Here is a 23,182-nt window from a genome sequence, read left to right as displayed (position 1 = left end):
TAAGCAAAGCCAAAAAAAAAAACCAAAACTTTAAATTAAAATGATAATCTACTCTGGAGGATTGGAAGAGGGGGAGGGGGAAGCATGGATTACAAAAATTATCTCTCTCCCCTTCCCCCTCCTCCTTGAATGACTCAAGTAAATATCTAAAATCAATTTGGCCATCATCTACAATTTGTTTATTTAACATTGGTTTTGCTATTAATCATGAAGTGTTAAATATGTGAATTGTGTTTCATGAAACCAAAACCGATTTACAAAGCCCTTGAAGAAACAAGGCTTATTTATACACAATTTCCATAAACTGAAATTTACACGGGATTTAATATTGCGGTTACAATAATCTTATTTCCCATTTGGGAAATCGGCCTTTGCCAATGTGGTGGTGGTGGTGGTGGTAGTGGGTGAGGACTGTTGTTGTTAATACCACAAAAACAAACTTCTTGAAACAATAGGTGAAAGAAAATTAGTCCATGTATTGTTATCGATGCATCCATCATAACCTGCATTAATCCTAATTATATAGATTAACGGAAATGCGTTGAACTGTTACTTTCCTAATTGAGACATCATAAAAGTCGTGAAATTTAATACGAAATAAATGGAAAAAGAGTCCTAGTTAGAAGAAGGTCACCATTTTGCAAATAATTACGAATTTCAATTGAATCAATTTTGCATCTACCAAAAAAAGGAAGCTTGGTCAATCAATTAAACAACTTTTCAAGTTCATTTCATATATTTAATTTTCTTTAGCTTTTATGTAATTTTATTTTATTTTATTTTATTTTATTTAGTTTAATTTTTGTATACTTTTGAAATATCACTAAAGAATTGAAATAAATTGAAAATAATACAATTAATAAAAATATACAACCGTTTGTAGCATCAACAAAACATAATTTGAATGATTTCAATATAATTTTGCATCTCACATTATTAATACACTCTGACTGACATATACTCATAAAAAAAAAAAAGATCAGCTTTAGCTTTGCGTTTGCGTTTGGGCTTGGGCTTCGGCTTGTGCTTGCTGATGTTCTTTAGTTTCATTATTATTGGGTACTAATTCATTGGCAATTTGTTCTCGTTTCCAAAATCTTAATAATAAATCACCATAATTTTGTAAATCTTCAACAGAAATCATCAATTTGAAATCTAATAATAATAAAAACTGTAATTCCAAATAATTTAATTCTTCCAATGGTAAACCTCCAACTTTAGCATATCGAAGATTCTTATAAAAAATGTCCAGAAAAAATTTTGATGAAACAGTAATTCCACTAATGATTAATCTATGAATATTATAAGAGTCCATGACAAATAATTGTTCTGCTTCAGATGATTGATTATCAGAACCACCATTACTATTGGAGTTCTTCTTTTTTTGATTCAAATTGTTTGCCTTTTTCGCTATTCTATCAAAATAAACCAATAAAGATAAAAATACTTCATTAGTTACAGGACAATACTTTAAAACACGACCCAAATAAGATTGTAATGAAATTCCAGGGATATTTGTTCCGTGAAATGCTAAAACATTGGCCAAATATTTATTTTTCATCTCATCATCTTCATCATCGTCATCATCATCATCGTCCTCGCCATCGACATTATCAACATTTTCATCGTTCTCCACATTTGTATCATGATCATTATCTTGGTCTATTTCATCATTATTGCCATTAAAGCTACGGTCGTTCTTATCAACATCTATATCATCTTCATCATAAGCATCGTTCTCCAGTTGTAATTTACTTTGACGTTGTAATTTCTTAAGCCTCTTTTCTTCTTTTAGTCTTTGTCTAATAGCAATAGTATTTTCAAAATGATTAGGATGCAATTTATCGTTTGCTTCAATTATCTTTGTCAACAAACAAGACAACATAACAATTAAATCATTAACAGGATACTCCACAATGTTTAAATGTTCTTCATATGCAACAGACTCATCTTGACTATCTTTTACACTCAAATTATGCAAAAATTCACTATATGTCATATAATGATCAGGCTCGGGTTGGACATATGTTTGAAACGACTGTGACAGCACCAGAGATCGAGCACTTTGTTCGTGGTGATTTCCATGTGGTAAAGATGGAGTAGATTGAGCAGACTTCACACGAGGTATTTGTTTTTCCACTGGTGTTGTAGATCCACTGGTTGGAACCAGCGTATCAGTCACTATTGGTTGTTGGTGTTGAGTTTGGTTTAATCCCAGTGGCTGTACGTTTGGAGGATTCGGAAAATGCGTTATTGTTGTATTGGGAAATGAGTTTGGAAATCTCTGTTGTTGAACTTGTTGCAACGAGCCTGGATGAACAGGATGTGCTGTGGATGTAGGTGGGTGAAATTGTGTTGATGTTGCAAATGATGAATTGGTGAATGAGGAACCACTAGAAGAAACAGACGAGAATCTGTTTGCAGTATCACTATGCACGTTTGTGGTTGGGATCGAATTCGGCACTACACCAGGTGGCTTAAAACTCAATGATATAGGCTGTTGGTGTTGATTGTGTTGTGACGGCTGACTTATAAAATTGTTAACACTTGACAAAGACGCTGGATAAGAGTGATGTGATGTATATGAGCTACTCACGGCAGTGGGAGTGTTGTGTGATGAAGGAATATAATTAATGGAATCGTTGTGTACATGTGATTGGTGGAAAGAACCACTAAATGAATTGCTCATTTGAGTTGAACCAGCTTTCAAATTAGGAAGAATCCTATTTGTAATTGGTTCGGTGTAACTGCTGGGTGTGCTTGTAAATAGATTTTGTTGATTTGATGTCGCATTGGAATTCGTGTTCGTGGCTACAGGGGTGGTTTGTCCTCCAGAAGATGACATCAAGTTCTTCGTAAGATTCGACACTTGTGGCTTATAAAAATGGGTCTGGTTCAATGATGATGATGTGCTAGATGATAGGTTATTAGTCTGGTCTATTACCAGATTTCCTCCTCGGTTGTTCGGATCTATAGTGGTTGAGTTGGTATCACCGTTATATTGTGATGTCATATTTAATTTCTGGTTTGTATGTTTCTTTTATGATTGGGGGAATCTAATCCTTAGTTTGTTTTAGTAATTTCCCTTGCGTTGATGAAAGAGAGATCCAAAAGAGCATATATACGTAATGAAAACAATTAGTTTCAGCAGTGGTTTGTCCTTTTGGTAAAAATAACTGCAACTGCAATTGTTAACAAGATTGTTCTCCAATTAATACAAGGGAAAATAAAATTAAAATTAAAATCAAACACCGAATAGCTGTAATAGTGGTTGTAGTTATAGTAAGACTTGGAATCTAGATTAATGTCTAAAGCCTTTCCCTTGTTCGTGAGTATGTGCTTGTATTTTTTAGTTTGTCCTTGTTGATGCTATGGATAAATAAACTTGCTTTATTGAGTATTGCTGGTAACCTATTATTATAGATATTGTTTCAATTTCTCTCCAGTATATATTTGACTTTGATCTGGGTAGTTTATTTGTAATTATTCAGATGATCTAGGAAACATTCAATTAGCCAATTAACAAAAAAAAAATGTTGGTGGAAGAAATCGAAGTTATTTGGACAAAGGGGAATTCAATTGAAGGTTGGGAAAGAAAGAAAGTCAAAAAAAAAATAAATTGGAAATGTTCAACACCAGCAAAAAGAGAGAGAGAGCGAGAGAGAAAGGAAATGAGAAGAAACGTGATAGATAGAAAAATGAAATTGTTGTCTTTGATATTTAAAAATGAGTTTTGTGAGAGATTTTAAAAGAGAGAGAGAGTGTGTGTGTGTGTTGTTGGTCCGTTGGTCGGTGGGGTGTGGTGAGTTGACTAGTTCACACAATGCCTATTTTACCATTTTCTCTGCTTGCTGTTTAAGACACACACACATGGGTATTTTCTCTCTTATAACATCACAAGTAATACTTATTATTATATAAATCATACATAAAACTGTTTATCAAACTTTTTGGTATATGGCTATGGTTGCTACTAACCAAGAACCATTACCAAGCTCATATAAGTCCGTGCTTACAAGGCTTTCGTCATAATGCAGAATCTCTAAAGAGTTTTTTTCTTTGTTGTTGTTGTTTAGCAATAGAAGAATATCAGATCAAATCATAATCCATAGACCATTACCACATTGCTTGTGTTGAGATGGATATGGACTCGTCGACATAAATGGGCCAGAATAGTGATAAATAGAAAATACTGGTTGGTGACTCTCTGTTTTTCTTTTTCTTTTTTTTTTTTTTCTTTTCATTTGATCTATCTCACAAAGGAGGTTGAATCTTGGTCATTCAATCTAATCAATAATCATGTCATGAATTACGGAATCAATGTGCCACTTTCAATCAATAGATAGAACACCTCGTTGCTTTTGTTTATTTTTAGTGTAAGTTGACTATGAGAATGAAAGAGGTGAAGTATTCGCAATATTGAGTTTGGTTTCAAACAATCATTGTTTTAATAAATTTCTCATATCGAAATCATTATCTTCAGCCATTATGTGTCAGTCAACTGATTGAAGAATCACGACCCCCTGTTTATTGTTTTGTTGAAAAGTAGTGATTTTTAGTGCAAATTAACGAAATCAAACACCAATATACTGTGCCAGAAAAAATGAACAGCCAAAAAAAAAAAAAAAATGAAGCAAAAATCATCTCATATTATTTCAAACCCCATTTTTCATTTAATATCAACAAGAACATCAACTTCTACTTTTTTTTGTATCTCGTTTGTTTTTAGATTCATAGTACAATCATCAATGTCAACAGCATCAAAAATCACTCTTGGGGCCTCATGTGCCTTTGCAGTTGGTGCATTTGTTTTCATCAATTACTCACAACAAGCTGAAAGACAAGCATTAAGACAAGGACCAATAAAAGATGCTGCCCGACAACAAGCTAAGCAATTGGAAAAACTGAAAAAACAATTGGCTAATGAACTTGAACATAAAGAACAGAATGAATTGAGAGAGAAATATTTGAAATTACAACCATTAAGTGATGAAATTATACAAGGTGAAGAAGGAAAAACTATTCCTCCCAAAGATTCTTAAATCCATTATAAATACATTTATGACGATGAGATGTTTATCTTGTACATAGTTTAAAGTTTAGAGTTTAGTTTATAAATAAAATGTATGTGTTCTTGGAGACACCAGAAAGTGGAAATGTATTTTAACTGTTTCTGATGTACTATGATGCACAACGGTATATAATTAATTGATTTACAAATACTCAAATTTAATAAAACTTCAACAATCCCAAACATACAAGTGTAGACAAGTTTTGCTTTTATAGACTTGCCAAAACGGTTCGTCAAAAGTAAAAGATATCAGGTCGTCTGAGCAATGATTCTGTTACGATATCATTTGACCAAGTCAAAACTCATCCAAAAAAAAGGCATATATTTGGTAGTAACTTGTCGAGTTTGAATATTTGATGGTTGTAAAAGAAGAAAAAGAAAAGAAAGGAAAACTTTTTTTTTTTTTTTTTCATTTTCATTTTCATTACAATCATTTCAATTCTTCTTCTTCTTGGTGCGATGCGATGAACCGCGCGTTTCTACACAATCCAACCATTATTTTACTTCCGCGGTACCAGTAGTAAGCGTGTAAAACCAAAACAATAAATAATAATAATAACCCTAAATTTTTATTGGAAATACCTATACGAATAAGAAACCTAACTATTTAATCATATATCCTTTGGTTGCTACTACTTCTTCTTTTTGTTTTGATCTTTTTTTACATATGACCTCTCTCACTCACTCTCTTTTCTGTGGCCAATTCAATCTTCCATTCTTCCAATTACTTCATCTTCGTCATCAGACAATGACAATCCTGTTCTTTTATCCAAAATATCATCAATTTCTACTTTGTTCTTCACAATTGAAAAATTGGTTTTCACAGGTAATTCCTCGGAATTGTTTATATATGACAAAGTCGGTGACTTTAATGACCTTTCAAACTTATTTTCATTGGTTGTTCCCACCATGGGGGATGTTGAACTATGATTCGAATGGTTTGTAGTTGGAGGTTCATGAGAAACCGACCGGGAACGACCGTAATCGATTCTTTTTTGTGCATCATAATCGTCATACTCTTCAGCTTCATATTCATGGTGATGATACCCATTTCTGAATTGAATACCCTGTTGCTCTTGGTTCCCATAAACATCCTGGTTATTACTATGATTTATTGTGGGAGTCGTTGATGTATCTGACGTATGTGAAGTACTAGGTGGAGAATACGGTGGGGCATTGTATTGATCTGAAAATGTACGGGCATGATACGCCAGATGAGCATTGCCATTTACTCCTATAGCCGTACCATTAGTATTATTTTCATTCATACCCACTAAAATACTGGCAGCTTCCAACAATTGCACTTGTTGATGTTTTGAAATTAACAATTTTTTTGTAACATTCCATTCTGGGGTATGTTCCCATAAATGTTTAGCCAAAGACGATATATGTTTATACCCTTTCCCACATGCTTCACACCTCAATTCCTCTTTCAATCGTCCGGTCTCACCTTCACTAATTCTGCGCACAACAAATTCTCGCGATAATGTCGGTACCGATGCCGATAATGGAGGCGACGATATTGCTGATTCCTGAGCATATGACGGTTGATAAGATGTGAATTGTCGCGTCTGTGGATTGTTACTATGTTGATGATGATGAACTTGATATGAAGACACCATGGGGGATTGGTGTTGTGGTTGATGTTTTGTTGGTATTGTGTACGGTGTTGCACTGGAATTTCTTCTGTTATAGTTATAATGGGCAGAGGCTGTCATATTATTTTGCTCGTCTTTTTGTGTGCTCTTCTGCTGAAATGGTTATATATTCTTTGTTTCTGAGAAAGTCTTATTGGCCATTAATATATTAGTTAGATGTGATGTGTTGTGTTTTGTTGATGATGGTTGATTAGTGTTGGGTTTTATATTAAAGGAGAGAGAAAAAAAAATTTTTTTTTTTTTTTTTAGAACTAAAATGGATATTTTTTTATTTTTTTTTTTTTTTTTTTTTTTCGCTGTTTAAATTTTTTCTCTTTCTATTTTGTTTGTTAGTTGTGGAAGTGGTGGAAATTTTTTTTTGGCGCATGATGGGTTAAATCAATTGTTGAATTTGAATTTGATTTTTACTTCCATTATAAGAAAGAGTAGTTTAATCTTCTATGAGACATTTTTTTTTTTTTTGAGTCACTTTAATGCGACACAACAAAAAAACAACCAACCAGAACACCAGAAGTTAAACATTCAACACCACAATACTAAACCAATTCTATCTATCTTCCTACATTGTAAACTAGCTCTTGGTTCAAAATTAACTATGTATTTATTTGCTTTTTCTTTAAAAAAAAAAAAGAACGAGAACATTATATAAACCACTACACAAAGATGAAAACAAAACAAAAACAATTGATGATAATCATTGCCTAACACAAAAGAAGCAGAAGCAAAAAATCAGAACAATAGAGAAGCTAATCTCAAATTAGCACCTTCCTCAGTTCGTTCATACTTATTTTCTTGGAGATAATTCCAAAACTTCCTTCTTGATAGCATTAGCCAAATCTTGAGAGACTTTACCAAAGTATGCAAACACTCTGTCTTGGATTGCAGCATCAGCACCAGCAGCATGAACAGCAATGTTATGGGCCAAATGTTCTTGTTGGTTTGGATATCTCTTCAACACTTTCCATAATTCTTGAGCTTGTTTGAAATCAGCTGGGGTGGCTTTCCAGTGGAATGGAGTGGCAGCACCATTCCAAACTTCTTGGTCTTCTTGGAGAGAGAATTGTTTAAATTCAACTGGCTTGTCACTAGCCAAGTAGTTTGGATGGCTACCCAAATTACCATTAACAGTCATAGCACCGTCTCTCATGTGTGGGTTGAAAACAGCACCGGTGACAGGACAATTCACTGGGATTTGAGTGTAGTTGGTACCCAATCTGTGTCTGTGTGTATCAGCATAAGAGAACAATCTTGATTGCAAGACTGGATCAGCAGATGGTTCCATGTATGGAACAGTATGGGCTGGAGAGAAAGCAGCTTGTTCAACTTCAGCAAAGTAATTCTTTGGATTTTCATTCAAAGTAAACTTACCAAATCTTCTCAATGGATATTTCTTGTGTGGCCAAACTTTGGTCAAATCAAACACAGAAAAGTCAGCTTCTTTAGCTTCGGCTTCAGTCATGGTTTGGATATAAGCAGTCCATGATGGGTAGTTACCAGCAGCAATGTTCTTGAACAAATCTTCTTGAGCGTAATCTGGGTTAGATCCAGCTAAAGCACCTGCTTCTTCATTGGTCAAAGTCTTAATACCTTGATCACTGATGAAATGAACTTGAACGTAAAACCATTCACCTTTTTTGTTGGACCATTTGTAGGTGTGACCAGAGTAACCATTCATTTCTCTGTAAGAAGCTGGAGTACCTCTGTCGGAGAACAAAATCATAACTTGATGAATGGATTCTTCATTGCTAGTCAAGTAATCCCAAAACATGTTAGCATCTTTCAAGTGGGTTTCTGGATTTCTTTTTTGGGTGTGGATGAAATGTGGGAATTTAGATGGATCTCTGATGAAAAACACTGGAGTGTTGTTGTAAACCAAATCCAAGTTACCTTCTTCAGTGTAAAATTTGGTAGCAAAACCTCTTGGGTCTCTAGCGGTATCAGCAGAACCTAATTCACCACCAACAGTGGAGAATCTGGTGAAAACTCTAGTTTTCTTACCAACAGTATCCAAAAATTTAGCAGCACAAACATCAGTGATATCGTCAGTGACTTCGAAAACACCATAAGCACCTGAACCTTTAGCGTGGACAACTCTTTCAGGGATTCTTTCTCTGTCAAAATGAGCCAATGAATCAATCAAGTTAAAGTCTTGTAACAACAATGGACCGTGTTGACCAACTCTTTGAGTGGCAAATGGTTCTGGAATTGGTTGACCGTTAGAATTCGTGAATGTTGGAGCCATAATAAATAATTTAAATATATATGTGAGGAAATAAAAAAAAAAGATCTAAATCAATTGAAACTGATAAAGGAATATAATATTTTCAATAAAAAAGGAAAAAGGGAAAAATAAAGAGGAGAAGAAGAAATTTGTAATTGTTGAAATTTTATTGGTAACTTTCAAGGGGTATTTATATAATCTATAAGAATTGATGGAATAAAAAAAATTTAGCGGGGATACAAATTTTACTAATTAATCTTTCACTAACAAAGACAATACATTAACTGTGGTCGTTGTTTTTTCATGTGGGATTATCAATCAATTGAAAGATCCAGACTTCTTGGTTATATACAGGACTATCTTTTTTTTATATTTTTGTTCATTTTGATTATTAAGCACCTAGTTCTTACTCTTGATTTGATTCTAATGACATCATTGGCTACATATATGTGTGGATAAATATCTGAATTGGAAACTACTTGTCTTCAACTACATTGTGGTATCAATTTCTGAAAATATTTCTTAGTAAATACTACTGTGAAGGGCTATTATTTGTATTAGTTATAAGTACTCGATCATTGGCTAAAACTTTTTTTTTTTTTTTTTTGGTTTGACTTCCCCAGAAAAAAACAATTAACTATGATAAACTTCCTCGGTATAATTACTCCCTTCCATTTTCGCGTTAAATTTTCAACAATGTCTTTTTTTTTTTTTATTTTTTCTTTTTTAGAATTACCCCAGTTCACTTCATCTAGCTATAGTGTGCACCAATGGAACCGGCTCCAATTCATCACACCACATATTTAACTAATTAACAGGGGGGGGGAGGTTGTATATTTCTTTTTAAACTAATTATGTCTGTTGTAAAGCATTGCAGAGTGTGTATGTGTGTGAAAACCAATCAACTCATTATGGGCAAGCATATCAGATTATAGTTGCTTTGCATGTTAAAGCCCTGTTTTCTCGTTCTGTGTGTAGTTGCTGATGTTTTTCTATCACCCAAAATTATGATTATTAAGCAATGACCCATTTCTAGACTGCATGGATAACATGATGATAATGAGCTCATTACCATTGCTATTTCCTTCCAAGCTAATTTGCAAGTCCATGTCAAAAAAAAAAAAAATAATAATACTGAACTAGGAAACGTTTTGCCTTTGTGTAATTTCAATGAATCTCAGCACCGAAATCTGCGAAATATGTCAATTCATGTTGCCTCATATACTAACAGGTATGTGGTCGTTTATTCTCATCAAATACACTTGTAAATGAGATGATGGCTGATCAGTGGGCATTTAGTAATACTCACGTTGGCATGAATGTCTCAAGATTGACTAATTTGAAAGGTATGATTGAATTTATGAGAGTTTTTTTTGAAGATGTTAGTTTGAGTTAGTAGTAAGAGTGGTAGTAGCCCCACTTTTGTAAATCACGTGAAACATACACTATCAATTTTTTTTTTTTTTATATCAGTTTTGCTGCAAAATTGTGTCAAAAAAAAGAAGAACTACTATACAAACTGTAGAAAATACTCAAAAATATCTACAATCTTTTAATCAAATACATCTACTTTTTATTTATTGTTACATTACGAGTCTATTTTTTCAAACTTTGTCTCCATTCCAAAAATTCTGACGTGAGCAATTGACCATTTCTTAATTTCTCATTAGTTTCACTATCAGTTTCACTTAGAGTGAACGATTTCCTTACCGGATCATATTTCAAACGATAACTCTTGATTTCATCTTTTTTGTCAATTGTCGTATTCAACCAATCAACTACAGCACCATACCATTTCAATGCATTCGTACAATTGATTTTCTTTTCTGTTGCTGTGTTTGTTAATGGGTTATTTTTAATTAAAACCGGGATTTCTTCGGTGTTGTATAATTCGACATTTCTTAAGTTTAAATTATCATCTCGAAATCCATAAATGATTTTAGTGACCCCCATTAAAAAACATTGACACCATGTTTTAAATAATTTTTTTTCAAATGAAACAACTTGCATATTATTTTCAATGATTCGACTAGTTTTCAATTCTACATAATGATTTAATATTTTATTTCTTTCATCAGGTAAATAATCCCAACAGCAATCAATTTCTCCTGCTAAGACCAATTTAACATTACCAATACCAGTTCTAATCACAGATAGATATTGTTCATAATTATTCACAGTTTTTTTATTCCTGTTTTCAATTTGATTTCTTGATACTTGACTCCATGGTTTGGGAAGAGTGGCAATAGTTTCAAATTTATATCCAATATATTCACATCGTTTCAAATAATCATATCTTTCTTCAGTGCTTGTCTGTTTCATTCGATCGTCTTGCTCTTTTCTTCTTTTGATATCCAATTCATCATCTGATTTAATAAACAATTGACCATCAAAGGGAACAACATATAAATCTATTGGTTCAGTTAAATTATACGGCAACGAAAGTATCTTGGTCATTATTCCTCGGAAAGTGATTATATCACTCGATATTTTTTTACCTTCAGAGGTTTCATATTTAATAATTGCTTTTAATAATGAATTGAAATCAGCTAAATTTTGTTCTTCAGGGATTTTTTTGAATTTAGAATATCCAGCCTGTAAATCAATCCCATTATCAATGGTTGAATCAGGCAAATAATAATATGATAATGAATCTTGAGGATCGTCATATACATATCTCCCATCTATATCACGTGCATAACTGAATAATTCTCGAGGTTGCTTTAAAGCAGTGGTTTTAGATCTCGAATTTAATGGTAAAGATTTCTCCATTACTGTGTATATTTTATAAGTTGGTTAGTTTAGATTCTCATCTCAATACTCTAAACTTTCAACATTTTTTTTTCCAATCTTCTCATTAATTTTGTTGTTTCCATTCAGTTGCAGTTTCCTGTACATAAACAAAACAGGCCAGGAATTGATCAAAAAAAAAAAAAAATCAAACCAATCCCACTCACAAATAATGCCTGAAAAAAAAAAAGAACCAAGCAAAAGAAAGAGTGTCCCCATCAATTAGTACTAGACCTACCGTTCAACCTCACTCATCCTCGCCTAGAAAAACATGTCTACAAAAGGAGCATTAGTCAAATTAGTGGTAGAAGCTGGAAAAGCTGCCCCTGCTCCACCAGTTGGTCCAGCATTGGGTTCCAAAGGGGTTAAGGCAATTGATTTTTGTAAAGAGTTCAATGCTCGTACTGCCATTTACAATCAAGGAGTACCTATACCCGTCATAATACAAGTCAAACCTGATCGTACATTTACATTTGAAATGAAATCTCCACCTACTTCGTGGTTATTGATGAAAGCTGCTGGAGTGGAAAAAGGTAGCGGGAAAGGATTAGAAGAACCTGTTGGAGAAGTGTCGTTGAAACATATTTGGGAAATTGCCAAGATTAAAAAAACCGATGATAGACATAGATCCGTTGATCTTAAAGCTATTATTGGGAGTGTGATTAGCACGGCAAAAGAGGTTGGCATCAAAGTTGTACCATAAACAAAAACACCAGTTTTTATATATATATCACTGAATAACTTGTACATAATATACATAGATTTAAATTAAACGAAATGAAATAAACATTAAAAAAAAAAAAAAGTACATACAGTTAAAAAGAAAAACTAAAAAAGTAAATGCTACATATTTTTTTGTCTATAATTGGATTTATTTTTAATCTTGAATATTCATGATCTTCGTGACGACTTCCACCTATTCTATTTCTTCTTGTTTTTTTCAAAAGCGGCAATATGGGCTTTAGATTGATCTACTTGAGTATGCTCATGATCTTCACATTTGATAACTTCAAACACACCCGGTGAGCTTTCTTCGACAGTACACATATTTACTGATTTCAACCATGGATCATTCAATACTTCATCAACGGTGATACGACAAGCTGGAGCTAATTCAACCATACGACCAATAAGTCTTCTACAATCTTCTGGCAAGGCCAACAATAGACGGTTAGCTCCAGTTTCACTAGATGTGTGATCCTTTCCGTCACCAGTAGTACCGTTTTGACCAGTGGCTGGAGGCTTCTGTTTAACACCTGCTGTAATTTCATCTTCCAATGCCTCACTTATATCCTCCAAATTATTTAATCCACCACTACTTCCATTACTATTTGACTTCTCCATGTCATTTGGTGTCTTTTTCAACATCTCCGAAATTGGAATAAATTCACCACGAGATGCAAATAACTTAAAACTAGAATCAGACAATTTCGGCACTTTCCATGGGAATTTCTTTAACATCATACAACAATAAATAATGGCAACTGACCAAACATCAACTGGTCTAGGGTCATATTTATTGAAAACACAAACTTCGGGAGCCAAATATGGATCCGATCCAACAATACCCTGTGCTTCAATTAAAGTTTTGGTAAATGGATAAGAAAACACAACTGCTGATCCAAAATCAATGATTTTAACAATTCCTCGTTTATCAATAACACAATTATCTAATTTCAAATCACGATGAGCTAATCCCATAGAATGTAAATAATGAACCCCAGCCAAAATTTGTTTAAAGCAACAATTGATTTCTTCTCTTGACATTTTATTTGACATGACAATGGCAAATAAATCGAAATCACAATATTCCATAACTTGATGAATACGTTCATTCTCATAACAAATTTCAACCGTTTCAATAATATTAGGATGCTTTAGAGTAGATCCAATACAATATTCACCAGTGATCTTCTTAGCGTAATCACGCTTCGATTCATTTTGATATTTAGCCCGGAATTCTTTGACGGCAAAAGTCTTACCATCACTTACTCTTGTAAGCAATCTAACCGAACCTCCAGCACCAGCTCCCAAATTCTCGGCATTCTTACTGTGGTATCGTTTAGAAAATGGCAATTGCTGTGAATTATTGACAATCCCCAGCACCGATTGACGTCTTTCATGATAATTCATCTTGTTTTGCAAAGTTGAACTACGGGACACTGAAGAAGAATTAGTGCCGGGTGACTGTGAATACGATGTATTAGAAGTGCTAGCATTGAATGATGATGGCGATTGAGAACCATTGTTGGTTTGTCCATTCAATGAATTTGGAATATTCATTGCCCCACTAGCACCAGAACTAGCCGATCTTAAAGACGAAGATAAGTTCAGAGTCCCCACTGGTTGTGAAGTTGTTGGAGTTGATTTTTTGAAAAACCGTTTTAAATTTGCCATTGAATTGTGTCTTGTAGGAGCACTACTGCCATACGACACTGTTGATTCCGCAGAAGATAACGAATTGGGGGAACCAGAAACAATTGGAACATCACGATCTTGATAAGAGTTGTTGTAAAATGCACCTAAATCAGTTGTAGAATCTCTTTTCACGGCTGGCTTACTTTTTTGAGAAAAAAAGAACGATAATCCACTTTGCGAGTTTGATCTTTGAGAACTACTTAACAGTGCTTGAGCTTGGGCCTGAGCAATTCTTTGTTTCGATACGACAAACCTGGAGTCGATACTTGAGGCACTCACTTGTGGAGACTGTATATGGATTGAATTGATAGGTTGACCATTGGGCAAGTTTGGGATATGTGACGATGAATTACTATCACTAGTGTTTAAAGATGAAAACGAGTTCTCACGATGTAAACTGTTTGGATGATTGCTGCCACTAGTATTCCCACTATGAGAAGCTGGATTGCCACGTCCACCACCAGGAGCAGAATAAGGGATTGACGATGATAAACTCTCCCCACCCATAAATACCGATGAGTGACTAACCGAATTGTTTTTTATATACCTTGGACTGGCAACTGCACCTCTTGGATTCTGAAATGCTTGGTTACTTGAAAATGAGTTCGATGATTGTCTGGTAAATGGAGAAGTTGGAGAAAACGGAGACAGAAATGAAACTTTGGTGTTTGGAGATGGATCAAAACCATGCACAGCCTGTGGCTCAACATCCAAGCCATCAGTATCTATTGATGGAGGTTTAGGTTTTGAAACATCAATAATGATCCCCGGTGATTCAGTAGCGACATTATCATCTATGGTCACAATTTCGGGTGTACGGCGACCTTGATCCTTAAAAGTTACTTCCGAAGTATTTCTCGATAAAACTGGAGAAGCTAGAGTCGAGGTCGATTCATGTAGCAACTTTGTCAAGGACGACATTGGCTGCTGCTGTTGACTTTGTTGTTGTTGTATTTTTTCAATATCTTTAGACATGATTCTGAATTTTCAAATTTGTATAGACTGGGGATAAATAGTAAATCAAGTGGTACAATTCTCTTGGACAATAATATTTTATAATATTTGGAGGAGCAAAAAATAAACCAATAAAAAAAAAAAAACAAAATCCACACTGATAAATAATGACCGAATGCAACTGGGTTAGACAATATGTGAGGAACAACTTAGTATGACTTGAACAGTTGTACAGGATTTAATGATTGGATTTAGCTTTTTAAGAAAAAAAAAAAATAAAAAGAAGAAAATATTAAACTGATACGGAAATCCAAGTTTGCTTTGGTTAAGAATATCGGCGGTATAAATTTTCAACGTCTTGAGAGGTTTCCTCTACTATTTTTTCTCTCTTTCTCTCTATTGTAAGAGGTCTCGTGCCCTTGGAAAGGAAATTGCGAACGATTTAATTTGTTTCTGATAAGACAAATTCCGGATATATTAAATTCTTTTTTTTTTTTGTCACAAACACGCACACATTTCTCTCTCCTATCTATTATCATTAATTAAATTTAGATTAAGATTTTGGGTGGACAATTATTACCACGAGGAAGGAAGGAAGGGTTGTCGGCGCTGCAAGAGAGAGAAGAAAAAAAAATACCATCGAAAGTTGCCTGCGATACCGGTGCTGCTACTGCGTGCGAAAATCAAATGATCACAAATCAGGTTGGTGGGTGGTCATGTCAATCACTAATTTAATTAGACCCAATAGTATTGATATTCCAAAACCTAAATAACTATGCCTCGACAACAACTCGAGATATTGAAAAATTTTCTTATTTCTTTTTTTTTTTTTTTGTCCCTCCATACTACTATCTTAGATTGTCCAAATCATGTAAAACCCCCAGAGTATAGTATTTTGCCGTAGGTGGCTCAAAAAAAAAAAAAAACCAAAAACATTGTCAATTATCTATCTAAACCATTCTTTGTAGATCCGTCTGCCTTCTTCCTGTACTCTTCTATCAATCACGTAGAAATTCTAGTTTGTTTCTGTCAAGTTGTCGTGGTTTTGTGGTGTAATTAAGAGGGGAAAAAAGTGCGCTAAGACATGAGATTCAAAGGGTTGGCGATGAAAGAGAAAGTGGTAGTGGGGGGTGTAGTTCTGGTGGGGGTTCCATTTATTTACGAATACAAGCCTATATTTTTTTAGATTTCTTTTTACTTTGATTTGATTTCAGAGCATCACTGCTGCTACCACTGGCATTCTTTCTGGAACCGATTACTTTCTTGAGAGTCTCATCATCAGGAAACAATGGCATTTCATTGGACAGAATACCGGTCCCCATACCAATTTGATTTCTCAATACATTTAATTTCAGTTCCAATTCCTCTGGGGTTTCTGGTTTGATATGCAAATCTCTCTTTCTGTTCAATTCATCTTGCCTTTCCTTAGCCTTTTGTTCGGGAGTCTTTTTGGTGTTTTCATGCTTTTTACGTTCAATAGCTGATTTCGTTTCAATCTGTTTGATCAATTCTTCAGTGTTATGGAAAACCTTTTGCTGCAAATCATCATCAGTATACTCTTTTCTAACTTTAGTCATTATTTTACATTCCTGTACCATGTTACCACCTTCAATCTTCATGAAAATAGGAGCAAATAACGCAAAGTAAAATGACTGAGCACCTTGCTCAGCACTCTTAAAAAATAACCACCAAATCGGGAATAAAATCAAATATATAACCAACCCCCAAATGGATCCCAAAGATAGAAATCTTCTTGTTGAAGGTGTTCGAACAATACCTGGGTTGATTAAATTAATACGAACGTTACATGGTGCCTTATCTTTACGTTCATATCCCATCAACTGCCTTTGATACTCTTTAGCAAACAACCCTAAAAGTAATTTAGATGTCCCATATACCTTCCATGGTTGACTCACTGGATATCTCTTTTCACTCCATAATAAATCGTTCAAATCCACCTCCCCTAAATTTTGAGACGAACACGTTGCAATCAACACCCGCACATCTCTATCAGGAGGTTGAACCCTTAGTGACGGACCCAATAAAGTTAAAAAATGGAAATGAGCCAAATAATTAATACCAATTTGTCGTTCAACTCCGTCTATAGTTATTTGTCTAGATTTTCCTCGTGGGATACATTCAGCAGCACAACAAATTACTCCATCTAATCTTCTTGGTGGTTGATTATCAAGCCATTTTGTGGCAAACTTTCTGATTGAATAAAGTGAACTCAAATCACATTCTTCTGCATATATCAAACCATTATTAGTTTTATCACGTAAATCTTCAATATATTCAGCTATCCATTGATCATTGGTTCTTCTAGTTAGTAATATTAGTTGTGCTCCTCGTTGACCCAATTCATATGCTATTTGAGCCCCAATACCACTGGTCCCACCAGTAATCATAAACACTTTCCCATGCATGTCTCGTTCCCACGTATTGGTGGCACCATGAAAATAATACTTGGCCCCCGCAAGAGTTAATAGAATGGGAATAACAGTAGGTCCATATTCTTTAATTTGATCCCAATACGGAATCACCTCTGGTCCATCAAATACAACACTAGTTAAAAAATTCACCGGCATAATACGGATAGGAAGAAAGACAGTAATTGGTTTTTGGTACTATTTTTACAAATTGGTTGCCTTTCTACCCTTTTTTTTTTTTTTTTCAGTGGTGGAAGGTGAGAATAAGAAGCACAACCATTTTTCACAAAATTTTTCTTTTTTCAGAATTGTTCTCTGTTCTTGTTCCTCTCATCTCATCGCTAAACTCACAAACATGGATGAAGTAGTGTTTTACATAGGTCAAGGTGATCCAGCCGATAAACATAGTCAAGAATCATATGGGTATATCACATCAATCCATACGTCCAAGCAATATGCATCCTATCGACATGCAGACTCTCACACAAATGGCACCGCCATTACTGGTATTGGTCCCGGAGAAAGAATTTTCGCTGCTGCTCCTAACAAAGCATTGATCAATGTATATTCATGGGGAAAAGAAAGTGTTGATCAACGCATACCGATACCAGAAGCATTGACTTGTATCACATTGATAAATCATCCAATTGGCAGCACCAGCAATACTGGCCAGTTATACAAATTGCCAAATTATCGGGTTCCATGGTTATTAGCAGGAGGATCTAAGAGTGGGAAATTATATATTTGGGAATTAAGTTCAGGCAATTTATTATGTGTCAGAGATGCCCATTATCAAGGGATGACTACGATCAAGGGGTCAAGCTGTGGAACATTTTTAATTACTGGAGGTGAGGATGCCAGATGTATTGTATGGAATTTAGCAGAATTAATTAGTGTTTATGATAAATCAGATCATCAAGTGAAACCATATTGGCAAATTACCGATAATACATTACCCCTCACTGATCTTTGTTTAAATGATGCTCATAACATTAATGATTTAAAATTATATACAACTTCAAAAGACAGTACGGTCAGGATTTACGATATAGTCACAAAGAGTTTGCTAACCACATTTATTTTACCCAGTTCTGCAGAATGTGTCACTAAGGATCCAGCCAATAGAGCCTTATATGTTGGGTTAAATAATGGTCTTGTGAGATCGATTCCTTTATATTCTATAAACAATCATACATCAGTGTTGGAAAGTATTGGTGGTATGAATAAGATAATAACTGTTGATACTGATCCGAATTTAAAGGAGACATTTGTTGCCCATCAACAAAAGACGAAAACTGGTGATGATAAACCTATTGCTGTTACCAAATTGTCAATTTCGTTTGATGGAACAAGTATAATATCTGGTGATTCCGAAGGTAGGGTGTTTGTTTCTGATATTGTGACGAAACAAGTTGTGAAATCATTTACACCTTGTAATTCCCCAGTAGCTTATATTGCTGTTGAAACTGTTCCCGATGATTTCATCAATACTTCAACTACCAATACTACTGCTACTAAAGCCGATAAGAAACATAGAATGATACCTCAATTTAAACGAGTACTAGCAAGTACCAATCCTGAAGAACATCAGATATTCTTGGATATTCCTGGTAAAATCACTGCAACCACTAACACAACCCATGCTGTTGACTTTGCAACTTGGTTACAAGGCAAACAATTTGAAGAATTACAATTCAAAAATCTTTCTGGAATAAACTCTATTGTTAAACAAGTTGGCAACGGGAATGTACCAGATCTTGAGGAGAAATTACAAAGAGTTTCTCAAGCATATACTGAATTAAGAAACAAACATGAAGAATTAATTAAAGAACATGCCCAATTATTAGATAAATTAGAATAGATCCTATACAACTAATACATCACAAAAAAAAAAATGAAACAATAACGGCTGTAGACTTACAATCAAAACCAGTTGATTGTCAATAGAACAGCAATATCCAGAAATAAAAATCGTATTCCGACTTTCTGTAGGAGAGACAGGAGGGGGGGTGAAAAAGGGGGAAACCAAGCTATTTCTTCTTGGAAGTTGTTGTAGTGTCAAACCCCATTAGACTGATAACATGTGGTTTCGTATCAACTTTTTTCTTTTCTCGAGATCTACTTCTGCCTCGACGACTTTGATCTTGATGAACATTTTGTAATTGATGCCGCGTAATTAATTCCGATCTAGCTGTTTCTCTGATTATAGCATTATTGTCGCCGGAATATGAAGTGGTCTGTCTATCATCAAATCGAGTTCTATATGCATAGGGCGAAATGGACCGTGACGGCAGCCTGGACCTGATGTTAGTGAGAAAATTAGCATTTGATGATGATGGTGCTGTTGGTGATGGCTTCTGATCAACACTAGCCTGCAGAAAGACAACTTCACCTGAATTGACTATAGATTCGTTGGGCATTTGGTTGTATTTATGTGTTTGAATTGATTCCAACGTGCCTAACCAAATCAGATAAAGAACAAAACAAAACAAAAAAATAAAATATAAAATTGAGAATTTGATTCTAATATTTCTCCCTCTTTTTTTTTTTGTCCTACTACTCATCGCACGAAAAGAAATAATGGATGAAGCATTTTTTTTTTTTTTTTTTTTCTGGGAGGTTTAATTCTTTATCAACTCCATAAATAACAATATGTCAGACACTCCCAAATTGTCTAAGAAGGAAAGGAAAGCACTTAGTTTCCGTAAATCTAAAGAGGAAAGAGATGCAGAAAAGGAAGAAAAGTTAGAAAGAAAAAGAAAGGCTGAGGAGGAAAAACCTGAAGAAGTTAAAGATTCACAACAAGATTCTCCAGAACAACCAAAAAAGAAAAGAAAGACAAGAAGAGGGAAAAAAGGTAAAGGTGTTAATGGTGGGAAAGGACCTCGATTTATTTTATTTGTAGGAAATTTACCTTATGATATCCAACAGGCTGAATTGATTTCACATTTTAAAAATAGTAATCCCGATAGAATAAGAATTCGACCCGATAAAGGCATTGCATTTTTAGAATTTGATAATGATACTCAAGAAATTCAAAGTAAAATGGAATTAGCTTTACGAATGCATCATACAGAAATACGTAATAGAAAAATCAATGTGGAATTGACAGTTGGGGGAGGAGGTAATTCTGAAGCAAGAATACAGAAATTGAAAGAAAAGAATGAAAAAGTGCTCGATGAAAGAAAGAAAAGAATTGAAGAAGGGAAAAAGAAGAAACCAGCTTCAAAGCCTGTGGTGCCACTGAATGTCCATCCTTCAAGAGCAGCATTAATTAATTAGGCGATGATATGTTTGGAATCAGTTAAGTTTTGCTTGTGTTGGTCGATACCCAAGTTAAAATAATGCACACCATATATATATATATATGACGTACGATGAACACTCTATGTAAGATAATAAACGGAGAATCCTACTACAGAATCATTTAGTAAAAAAAATTAGTTTATACAAGACTCCAAACAAACAAAAAAGAATAGAAACACATGTGCAAGACATATAAATACATAATACAAATAACAAAAGTCTGAGTTGCAAAGATTTGAAACAACAAATAAAATAAAGTGACAAATATCGTAGGCTGTTTAAGTTAATTGAAGCACAAAGAATAGACAAAACTCGACTCACCTCAATTAAATTAAATTAACTGGACTTTGATTATATACCTTTTCTACTCTCTGTATACTCCCACCTCTATAATTAGATAATTTCAAATTATCAAATGGATACAACAAAAACAAAAACAAAAACAAAAACAAGCAGAAGCAAAACAAACCAAAAAAAACAGAGGTATCAATCAATTGATTCTCCTAAAAATTTTTCCATGATTATAATATAATACATTTTTTAGCTCTTTTAATCTTTCTTTTTTTACCAGCACCACCAGTTACAGTTCCAAAACCATTCTTTTCGTTATGTTTCTTGTTACCGCTAGAATTATGGACACCCATTCCTGGTACACTGTCGTTAGTCATGTATTCGCCCTTATTAGCATTTGGTGGGTCCAATACTGCCCTTATTGCGTAATCAAATATTTCCTTGACACCAACTTGCGTAGCAGCAGAGCATTCCATATACTTTATGGCACCAATCTCTCTAGCCAATTTGTTTCCTTGTTCAAAAGTGACGGGACTCAAATTCCTTGTTGTCAACTCGTCTAATACATGTAAATCATCTCGTAAATCAATCTTGGTACCAATCAATAAAATCAAGATATCTTTTGGACAATGATGCAATATTTCAGGTATCCATTTAGACTTGACATTTTGGAATGAATCAGGACTTATCACAGAGAAACAACATAAAAATATTTCTGTTTGTGGATAGGATAACGGTCTTAATCTATCATATTCTGATTGACCAGCGGTATCCCATAATCCCAACTTGATTGGTTCACCATCAATCATAACTGAGGCGGAATAGTTGTCAAAAACAGTTGGAATATAATCATTGGGGAAGGTATTGGTAGTATAGGATATCAATAAACAAGTTTTACCTACTCCACCATCTCCAACTACGACTGATTTAATGCTTCTCATTACTGTTTAATCTATCAATAATAAAATGTTCTGTTTTTTTTTTCTTTTTTTTTTTTCCTATTGCGGGAGCGAAATTTATGCAAGTTTCTGTAGAATTATCAAACTTCTGGTATAAACAATCTATTCTATAGCAATGTAATAAAGTAGATGATTGAAATGTTTTATAAAAGTGTTGTTAAGCAATATATCGATGATAAATAATTGATTAAAGAAAAACTTTAAAAAGAAAAGAAAAAGAAGTAAGAAGTAAGAAGAATAACAACAACAACAGCAAAAAAAAAAGAGAATGAGAAGAAAAAAGAAAAAAAAAAACTGACGGAAAAAAAAAAAAAAAGAATTATCAACATAAAGAGAACAAGAGAAAAACACAATTTAAACCAAAAAGGGAAATCCAATTAAACTGACAATTTTATTTTATTTCATTTCATTTCATTATTGTCATTTAGTGTTATTATTTCACTCTTTAATGCAATACACAAAAAACATTCATAAAATGAAGATATATATATATATATATACATTTTTCGTTTGTTTCCATTAAATTCCCATGTATTTTACTCTCTTGCTCTTCCCGCCCCCCTTCCCTCAGATCGCTTGGATTTACTACTAATATTTCTTTCCAATACGAACTGACAGTGTCATTTCATAGATGCAACAAAAATTGATCTCTTACTTGCAGTTTTCATTCATTCATTGATTCATTTTTCTTTCTATTTTTTTATGCCCTTCCTCCCCCCACAAGCCCCATCACATAACCATTGAAACCTGACTTTCTCGAATATATATCGTTAAAAAATATTTTAGTTTCGGTTCTACCGAAAACCTTGTTTTAAAGTTCATGCCGCATTTGATAAATATTTATCACTTCATACATCTCTTAAACCACCATATGAATGTTTCTTTTTCTGTTCAACTTTCACTATCAACTCTCATCACAATTTTTTTCCCTTTCCCAAATACTATTGTTTCTCATTAAACAATACTTTTAAATCACAAGGTATTTCTGTGTTGTTTGGTAAAAGTGGTGAGAAAGTCACCGTTCACCGTCTAGTCCATCTCTTGTTATTGTTATTATCTAACTTAACAATAAAGCACATCGCAAA

General features: G+C 34.0%; 12 protein-coding genes across 12 annotated transcripts; 4 read left to right on the top strand and 8 right to left on the bottom strand. All coding sequences in view use genetic code 12, as the record gives it.

Annotated features, from left to right (window-relative positions):
- Positions 1-985: 985 nt before the first annotated feature.
- On the bottom strand, positions 986-3,013 carry CD36_06410 (conserved hypothetical protein; the record flags this gene model as incomplete). Its single annotated transcript, XM_002417256.1, has 1 exon — positions 986-3,013. One exon carries the CDS (start codon positions 3,011-3,013, stop codon positions 986-988), a length of 2,028 nt encoding a protein of 675 aa, XP_002417301.1.
- A 1,735-nt stretch (positions 3,014-4,748) lies between these two features.
- Positions 4,749-5,042, top strand: CD36_06400 (conserved hypothetical protein; the record flags this gene model as incomplete). Its single annotated transcript, XM_002417255.1, has 1 exon — positions 4,749-5,042. The coding sequence occupies one exon, from the start codon at positions 4,749-4,751 to the stop codon at positions 5,040-5,042; it is 294 nt and encodes a 97-aa protein (XP_002417300.1).
- Positions 5,043-5,775: 733 nt separating this feature from the next.
- CD36_06390 (conserved hypothetical protein) lies at positions 5,776-6,789 on the bottom strand (the record flags this gene model as incomplete). Its single annotated transcript, XM_002417254.1, has 1 exon — positions 5,776-6,789. The coding sequence occupies one exon, from the start codon at positions 6,787-6,789 to the stop codon at positions 5,776-5,778; it is 1,014 nt and encodes a 337-aa protein (XP_002417299.1).
- A 724-nt stretch (positions 6,790-7,513) lies between these two features.
- CD36_06380 (peroxisomal catalase, putative) lies at positions 7,514-8,971 on the bottom strand (the record flags this gene model as incomplete). The annotated part of the gene is made up of 1 exon (XM_002417253.1): positions 7,514-8,971. One exon carries the CDS (start codon positions 8,969-8,971, stop codon positions 7,514-7,516), a length of 1,458 nt encoding a protein of 485 aa, XP_002417298.1.
- Positions 8,972-10,546: 1,575 nt separating this feature from the next.
- CD36_06370 (suppressor of exonuclease defects, putative) lies at positions 10,547-11,722 on the bottom strand (the record flags this gene model as incomplete). The annotated part of the gene is made up of 1 exon (XM_002417252.1): positions 10,547-11,722. The coding sequence occupies one exon, from the start codon at positions 11,720-11,722 to the stop codon at positions 10,547-10,549; it is 1,176 nt and encodes a 391-aa protein (XP_002417297.1).
- A 289-nt stretch (positions 11,723-12,011) lies between these two features.
- On the top strand, positions 12,012-12,443 carry CD36_06360 (mitochondrial 54S ribosomal protein YmL19; the record flags this gene model as incomplete). Its single annotated transcript, XM_002417251.1, has 1 exon — positions 12,012-12,443. One exon carries the CDS (start codon positions 12,012-12,014, stop codon positions 12,441-12,443), a length of 432 nt encoding a protein of 143 aa, XP_002417296.1.
- A 218-nt stretch (positions 12,444-12,661) lies between these two features.
- On the bottom strand, positions 12,662-15,133 carry CD36_06350 (nitrogen permease/H+ ATPase regulator protein, putative; the record flags this gene model as incomplete). Its single annotated transcript, XM_002417250.1, has 1 exon — positions 12,662-15,133. One exon carries the CDS (start codon positions 15,131-15,133, stop codon positions 12,662-12,664), a length of 2,472 nt encoding a protein of 823 aa, XP_002417295.1.
- A 1,151-nt stretch (positions 15,134-16,284) lies between these two features.
- CD36_06340 (conserved hypothetical protein) lies at positions 16,285-17,700 on the bottom strand (the record flags this gene model as incomplete). Its single annotated transcript, XM_002417249.1, has 1 exon — positions 16,285-17,700. The coding sequence occupies one exon, from the start codon at positions 17,698-17,700 to the stop codon at positions 16,285-16,287; it is 1,416 nt and encodes a 471-aa protein (XP_002417294.1).
- A 196-nt stretch (positions 17,701-17,896) lies between these two features.
- Positions 17,897-19,402, top strand: CD36_06330 (WD-repeat protein, putative; the record flags this gene model as incomplete). Its single annotated transcript, XM_002417248.1, has 1 exon — positions 17,897-19,402. One exon carries the CDS (start codon positions 17,897-17,899, stop codon positions 19,400-19,402), a length of 1,506 nt encoding a protein of 501 aa, XP_002417293.1.
- Positions 19,403-19,571: 169 nt separating this feature from the next.
- CD36_06320 (conserved hypothetical protein) lies at positions 19,572-19,961 on the bottom strand (the record flags this gene model as incomplete). Its single annotated transcript, XM_002417247.1, has 1 exon — positions 19,572-19,961. One exon carries the CDS (start codon positions 19,959-19,961, stop codon positions 19,572-19,574), a length of 390 nt encoding a protein of 129 aa, XP_002417292.1.
- A 232-nt stretch (positions 19,962-20,193) lies between these two features.
- CD36_06310 (conserved hypothetical protein) lies at positions 20,194-20,823 on the top strand (the record flags this gene model as incomplete). The annotated part of the gene is made up of 1 exon (XM_002417246.1): positions 20,194-20,823. The coding sequence occupies one exon, from the start codon at positions 20,194-20,196 to the stop codon at positions 20,821-20,823; it is 630 nt and encodes a 209-aa protein (XP_002417291.1).
- Positions 20,824-21,368: 545 nt separating this feature from the next.
- CD36_06300 (cytokinesis-and cell polarity-associated GTPase, putative) lies at positions 21,369-22,079 on the bottom strand (the record flags this gene model as incomplete). Its single annotated transcript, XM_002417245.1, has 1 exon — positions 21,369-22,079. One exon carries the CDS (start codon positions 22,077-22,079, stop codon positions 21,369-21,371), a length of 711 nt encoding a protein of 236 aa, XP_002417290.1.
- Between the last annotated feature and the right edge of the window lie 1,103 nt (positions 22,080-23,182).

This window comes from Candida dubliniensis, chromosome 1 (genome assembly GCF_000026945.1).
Source record: "Candida dubliniensis CD36 chromosome 1, complete sequence".
Classification (NCBI taxonomy): domain Eukaryota; kingdom Fungi; phylum Ascomycota; class Pichiomycetes; order Serinales; family Debaryomycetaceae; genus Candida; species Candida dubliniensis.
This window is presented reverse-complemented; position numbering and strand designations above follow the sequence as displayed.